At 36.9% G+C, this 6,901-nt stretch overlaps 1 protein-coding gene across 3 annotated transcripts; it reads right to left on the bottom strand.

Moving 5' to 3' along the window:
* Positions 1 to 483: 483 nt before the first annotated feature.
* Positions 484 to 5,104, bottom strand: LOC122061425 (putative leucine-rich repeat-containing protein DDB_G0290503). 3 transcript variants are annotated; one of them, XM_042624673.1, is made up of 4 exons: positions 5,007 to 5,104; positions 4,077 to 4,149; positions 3,634 to 3,741; positions 484 to 1,892 (listed from the first exon to the last, which is right to left on the bottom strand). In XM_042624673.1, the coding sequence occupies exons 3-4, from the start codon at positions 3,725 to 3,727 to the stop codon at positions 658 to 660; spliced, it is 1,329 nt and encodes a 442-aa protein (XP_042480607.1). In that variant the 5' UTR covers positions 3,728 to 3,741; positions 4,077 to 4,149; positions 5,007 to 5,104; the 3' UTR covers positions 484 to 657. The 3 variants fall into 3 exon arrangements, with proteins under 3 accessions (XP_042480607.1, XP_042480608.1, XP_042480609.1); XM_042624674.1 differs by having other exon boundaries at positions 4,844 to 5,082; XM_042624675.1 differs by lacking the exon at positions 5,007 to 5,104 and adding an exon at positions 4,668 to 4,789.
* Between the last annotated feature and the right edge of the window lie 1,797 nt (positions 5,105 to 6,901).

Raw genomic sequence — 6,901 nt, 5'->3', positions numbered from 1 at the left:
AGGAGAAGAAGGAGGTGTAGGGGGTGAGGGAGCTGGAGATTTTGATAGAGAATCCTCTAGGGAAGAAGCAGGGCGAGGTTGAACATAGGGAGAGGACTAATTGAGGGTTGGGGCCTTTGGAGCAGAGCTACAAGGAGGAAGAGGAGGGAAATCCAAAAGATATAGAAGTGTTTGTCATCACAAAACCTCACAAAAATGATCTCTCATCCACCACTGAGCCTATTGAATGCATTACGGAATTGGGTTGGATATGTCCAGGGTTCAAGAGAACAAAAAGGTAAAATGATCTTTTGGTCTAAGATGTCATGGTGCACAAGGCTCCCACATGTGCGAGGCCTAGGATGTTTTGGTTTAAGGGTAATAATTTTCCCTTTCATTCATCCAAAAAACAATTTTCCTTTTTACTTCTACTTTCTCCCTTCTGCTGGGGAAGGGAATTTTCTAAAACAATACAGACCGAAAAGAAACCTAATTTCTAGACTCGGTATCCATTTCTCAATTCAATTAACAAGTCCACCTGCTCTACAAGTGAAAAAATGAAAATGAAAAAATGAAAAAATTGGAGGTGGACAGACTAACTGGACAAAGAAATGAAAATCTCAAGACATCCTTCAGAACATCAATTTAATCACAGTGGTACACATGCTGCGCACCTTATCACTTCTTCTCTTCCTCTATTTTGAGCACCTCATCTTCTTTCACGTTGAGTCTCTTCTCCAATTCTTCTATCTTACCATTTGTGTCCATAAGCAAGTTCTTTACAATCCAAAGTGCTTCTGAGACTTCAACAATACGGCTCTGGAAGGAACTGTCATTTTCCTGGAACTCCTGAAACACTACTTCAAGTCCGGAGAATGAATTTCTTGTCTTCTCCAGTGAACTCCTGATCTCAATGAGATCTATCTGAGCAGTGTCAATCTCATAAGACAATTTGGAATTTTGTTCCTTGAGTTCTTTACATTCTTGTTGGAACTTCTCTTCTTCTTTTCTGTAGACTTCTTTCTTCTCAGCAAGTAATTGTTCTGTGACATGAAGCTTATTGTTTGAGATCTGCAGGTTAAATTCAGTAGTGTTTATATCATCCTGTAACTTTGCAATTGCTTCACTTCTAGTTATTATTTCTTGCTTCATCTTCTTAGCCATATCAATACATGAATCAATCATCGCATCTTTCAGGCCAAGTTTTGTCAGGTAGATTTCGTAAGAAAGATCCTGAAGTTGTTTGTGATCTTCAGCTGACTGTTTCAGCGCTTCCTGCAGACTGGCAATCTTGCTAGCTAGCTCAATGTTCTTTTTCATCGACGGAGTCTTTCTTCCATCATCTTCTTGTTTTTCTCCTGCAATCTGCAATTTCAATTTGCTTTGGTTAACCTCTACCTCTTTTGATATTCTTTCCAATTCTAAAATTTTGTCTCGTAGTTCAGTTTGAACCAACTCCAGCTTCAACTTTTGCTCTTCAAGCTGCCCTTCCAGATCCTTTTTCTGGGTTTGTAAAGAGGCCAGCTCTAATTGTAAACCCTGTATTATTCTCTGTCCCTTCCCATCCTGCAATGTTGAATTCTCATCTTTCAACTTATCATCTCTGGCTTGCAGGTCCTCACAGAATTTCTTCCCCTTATCATTTGCAGCCTCAATTTGTTGTTTAATGCTTCCACTAGCTTTCTCCTTAGAAGAAGAATCCAAATCGGAATATTGGCTGGAACTTTTTCCTGCTTGGTAATGAAATTTCTCCTTCAACTCTGCAGTATGATCATCATGATGTTCGTCGAGTGATTTCTGCTGTTTGTAGTACTCCATGACAAGGTCAACAAGTTGTGACTCTATGTTCAAATTGCCCTCTTCTCCTTCATCTTTGATAAGCTTCAAGATCCCTTTCACTTTTTTCTCAATTTCTGCATTAAACAGGATGCACTTAATCCATTACTTGATCATCAATCAAGTAACATGATATGAGATGAACAGATTGAATAGCATGACATTAACAAATTGCAGGCAAATAATCAAACTGGAAATTAAAGGTAAAAAAAATGGATAAACTGCTTAACTTAATCACATGAGCAAGTAAGCTAGCTATACAATTAACATAGCAGCTATCCAAGAGAACAAACTTCAGAGATTCAATCCTAACTCCTAAGAAACTGCTAAGGTTGAAAACATAAGAGCCATTGCCACTACCATTACATTTAGAAAAGAAATAACGGCAAATAAAGGATAAAAAAATGAACCAGAAACACTAAGCAAATCATGTTGTGTAAGGGTGTAAAGAAAATGGGTAATGAGGATGGTTTATTTGCAAATTAAGAATTGTATTTCTTCTCATCTAGTTTCACAGGTTTGATCAGTTTTCTTAATTTTTTCAAAACTAGCTTAATTAATGAGTTAAGCTACACTTCGTTGCCACCTGGAATTAAATGCTTTCATTTACGTTTGCCACAACATTCCATGTCCTACAGTCTTCAACAAAAATGGACCCATTTCCGTGCATCACTGGAATATAAAGACACAAGGAGAGAGAACACTACCTGGTCGCATGGCACCTACTCCAAGGAGGGGGCCAATGGGAGTACATCCAAGCATCCAACAGGGGTGGGCAGGATGGTCATTTCACCGGCCTGTTTTTGAGTGCAGGAGCGCACGACCGGGTAGCAATCTTTTCTCCAAAGAAGAAATATATATGTTTTCTATGTTCCTCACTTGTTACCACTGAATTTAACATAGTACATCCACCCCCAAAAAAATTTAACATAGTACAATATTTGATATTTTGATTAGACAAAAAGATTACCTCCATTGCATTAAGTACCAATAATCTAGGTACCTCCCTAAGGAGTGTACTTCTGCCATTCACTCAGATAGTATCACTGAACTACTGAAAATGTCTCTACCAAAAAAAAACTACTGAAATGTCTGTTTCAGGGTAGCTTGCAACATGTCCATTGTAAGAGCATGGTGCTCATCCAGTAGGGGTCCTGGAGGTCTGGGCATTGAATCCAGCCACTGGTGGGTGTGTGCCCCCCCCCCCCCTTTTCTTCCCCTCCCCTCACCCCTTGGAGCACCTTGGCCATTGGCCCTCAATGTCCAGTAGGGAGCACTGTAGGATAGATTAGCCAAGAAGGAAAAAAAAAGTGGTCATCCACAGCTGGTGTTCAAGTCCTAGGGTGGTTCCCACTTGAACACAGGCATCGTTCAACTGCACAGCTGGAATCCCAACCGTAAATTACCAGGTTATCTGTAGAACACAGTGTTAGCATTGTTCTTTTCTGTTCTTGCAGGCTCATACCAGTGAGGAAATGTTGAAATGGTAATAACAAGATAGAATAGCAGCAGAATGAGCATCATAAGTTGGAAAACAATTAATGGTCACAAAAACCATAGGATTTACTGAAACTAGACCTAAGGAATGTCCGGAAACAACAAAACTATAACATTAACATATATAGAGTAAGAAAATTAACCCACAACTGGAAACAGAAAATAATATGAGAAATAGAATAATTTTTTTGCATGTTGAGAAAATATTATAAAATATCTTTATCTGATTTCCTAATTCCATTCTGTCTTGTCTTCATTGGAGGAAAAACTATGAATTTCTTCAATGACATTTGAAAGATTAAGAACATTTCCTAGAATTACCTTTTTTTGTCTCTTCAAGCTGTTCAGTTTTTTCAGAAGCAACATGAGACCCCAAAAGGGATTTAATTTCATCCCTCCAGTGATGTTCCGTCATCCTTGGACAATGATCTGGAAAAAAGTAATCAAACAGTCGTTATAACTTGAACATGCTAAACATGACTCTGTACAAGAACTAGATTATTGCTCAAGATTTTAGAAGTCTACCTGTATATGATTAATCAAATTTTCGTGGATGAATAATTGAAAGATTGGAAGTACAGACAAATCAGAAAATTGAAACTGAAACTTTAATTGAAAGATTTTGAACCTACTAAGGAAACTATCAGTAATATATTCCAAAATGAGAGGAGGAACTTGAGCTAAAATCCTAAACTAAGAGCCTCAAATGTGAGAATCTAAATCATCAAAAAGGATAAAAGGTGGGATGAAGAGTGAAGACTTACATGCGCCTTGATCTTTTTGCTGTTCTGCGATGTCGCTTCAAGACAGATCTAACCTTGAATGCGAATTTCAGCTCTGGCCAAGAACACAAAAAACGAAAACCAAATTAAATACTAAAATGAGAAGCAGAGGGGGACCTGAGCTTCAAGAAAGTTTAAAAGGAACAGAGTCGATGGATCCAAGAAACAGCTAACAACTGCGAATTTTTAGTCTGCAAAACTAAATCATCTCACAACATAGGAATTGAGTCAAGAATCAATGAAATGCCTCTGACGGGATTAAACATTCAGATAAATTTTCTTGCAAGAACTTGATGAACCAAGAATCTGCGGGGTAAAAAAACAAGTGCATTACAGCAACTTCCACACAAGAATTTCGACAGAAAAAAAAAAAAAAAAAGAAAAAAGAATCAATCCAGAAAACAGACTCCACTTTTATCTGCGAGTTCGAGTTCGAGTTCAGAATCTTGGATATCATCACCGAAAATTCGAAGACAAAGGGGGGGGGGGGGGGGAGTGAAGAAATTGATTTGGGAAGAATTTCGTCAAGAATATTAAAGAAAAATCAATCCAGAAACCAGACTCTACTAGTACCTGCGAGTTCGAGCTCAGAATATTGGATATGTCACCGAAAATCAATCCAAGCTTCTTGAAAATTCGAAGACGAGTGGTAAAAAAAACCGAAGAAATGAATATCGGAACAATTTCGCAAATCTATTCCAAGAAAAAGTAAAAGAAGAATCAATCCAGAAACCAGACTCCATTAGTACCTGCGAGTTCGAGCTCAGAATCTTGGATATGTCACCGAAAATCGATCCAAGCTTCTTGAAAACTCGAAGACGAGTGGGAAAGAAATGAAGAAATGGATATCGAAAGAATTTTGCCTAGAAAAATTAAAGAAGAATCGATCCAGAAACCAGAATTCATAAGCACCTGCGAGTAAGAGCTCAAAATCTTGGATATCGTCGCCGAAAATCGATTCGAGCTTCTTGAAAATTCGAAGACGAGTTGGCAAAAAATATGAATTGAGAGGTTACTGGTAGTGTGCTTTTAAGGCAGAGCCGAACAGTGAAGGTTGAAGACCGGAGAGTGGGCGTGGCCACGTAGTTTGACGTATCGGTATCAGTATCGGTATCTATCTCGGATCGCCAACACGTGTCGGTAATGTTAATGGCCTTTTTAATAACGTGTCGATACTGTATCGGTGAAACGGTTAAAAAATGAGAAAATTCGATTTTTAGAAGAGTGAAAGGGAAACTTGTGTGATACAGCTATACAGGCCGATTCATACCAGTACGTTTCGGATTTGAAGGTGACCGGTGTACCAGGTGAGATTTTATGTTGGCTGAGGCTGATTCCTTTCCCGCGCTGTCTTTTGTCCGAACTCCGAAAAGTTTTGGTGGTTAAAACTTAAACTAAAGATTATTTAGTGGGCCACGTCCGAGGTCGTAGATCCCTGCCGTACAGATAGAATATATGTCAATCGACTCAATCCCAGAGTAGGTTCCACTGCACGTGGTTGAAATAGAAGCTTATGTAATCACATACCATGTCATGTACACATTACTTAAATTTTAAACTATGTTAACTAATGATACATTTTATTACTAAAAAGTAATAATAACAATTATGATATATTTACATATAATTTTTATTTTACATTTATATAGGAAAAGGGTTTTTTTATGCAAATTAAGCAAAATTTAATAACTAAAGCATTGATCTTGGGAAAGTGTTGAAAAACAATACTAGATTGAATATCGCAAATGGCTCAATACTCTGAAGAAGACAACAAAAACAACACAGATCAATCATTTGTGGACAATCCAATCTTTTCAAAGGATTCATCTACAATTTAGAATATTTTCGTTTTCACTTTGTTTTCATTTGTTTTAGTGTTGTCATCTTTGGATCTTGGTTATTCAAACCCCGGAATCACTCTAGTGATCTATTAGTATTTGGTTGTCTCATAGCATGTGAGGTTTACTTGTTTAAGGATTGAAACCAACCATTATCACTTGTTGCAATGAAGCAATCTCCTTCCTCAAAACTTAGATTTTTTTTTTTTTTAATTGAAAAGTTTTGTAGATCTAGCTACAAGAGGTAAGAGGTGAGTTCATTGATTTTATAATATTATACTATAATTCATAAAACTAATACTTCCCTCGTTTCTATTATTTTTTTGCAATGAAGCCCTTTTTCCATCTATATGCTCACCGCTCCTCCCACATATGATCAATGCTCTTTTCCTCCTTTGTTAGAATCAAATCTTCTCATCTAATGAGTCATTGATTAGATACAGTGCCCTTATAAATCATTATGTACGAGGCTAGAAGATGATATGGAAACTTGTCAACTTATTCTAATTAGATCAAACTCTGCTTGTGAGGATGTACAAATACTTTTCAAAACTAAGGCATGCATTCACAAGAAGGACTTGCTAATTGATCTTTATCAAACCTAAAGGAACACAAATTTATATAGTTCTTGATTGCATGATATAAGAGCCACATATGAGTAAAATAATTTTTACTCTTACATTCTTTGGACACAAAGGTCATTAAAAAAAAAAAAAAAGAAAGAACTTATCATGAACAATTACAAAGTTTCGCTTTGACCAAAATAAAAATAATAATAAAAAATACACATTTCAGAGAGTGTTAATTTCTTATATTGGTTGAAGTAACATATAATGACCGGTTTCATCTCTCTCCATTCTCTCAACTTCACAAACTTTGTGGAACAATATAACTTGCAAAGTAAAAGGGAAAAAATTATTCATGTGTGGAAACTATTAGATGTTCGAGTTTTCTTTCAGTTGTGGTGAA

Source organism: Macadamia integrifolia, chromosome 14, assembly GCF_013358625.1.
Source record: "Macadamia integrifolia cultivar HAES 741 chromosome 14, SCU_Mint_v3, whole genome shotgun sequence".
NCBI classification, from domain to species: domain Eukaryota; kingdom Viridiplantae; phylum Streptophyta; class Magnoliopsida; order Proteales; family Proteaceae; genus Macadamia; species Macadamia integrifolia.
The sequence above is the reverse complement of the archived record's forward strand: the minus strand, read 5'-3'. Positions and strand labels throughout refer to the sequence as shown.

Bases quoted from the DNA above. Each gene is read 5' to 3' on its own strand.
- LOC122061425 (XM_042624673.1), bottom strand. From the start codon at position 3,727: ATGACGGAACATCACTGGAGGGATGAAATTAAATCCCTTTTGGGGTCT. The intron at 1,893-3,633 runs GTAATTCTAGGA...TGTTTAATGCAG, and splicing joins GCTTGAAGAGACAAAAAAAG to AAATTGAGAAAAAAGTGAAA.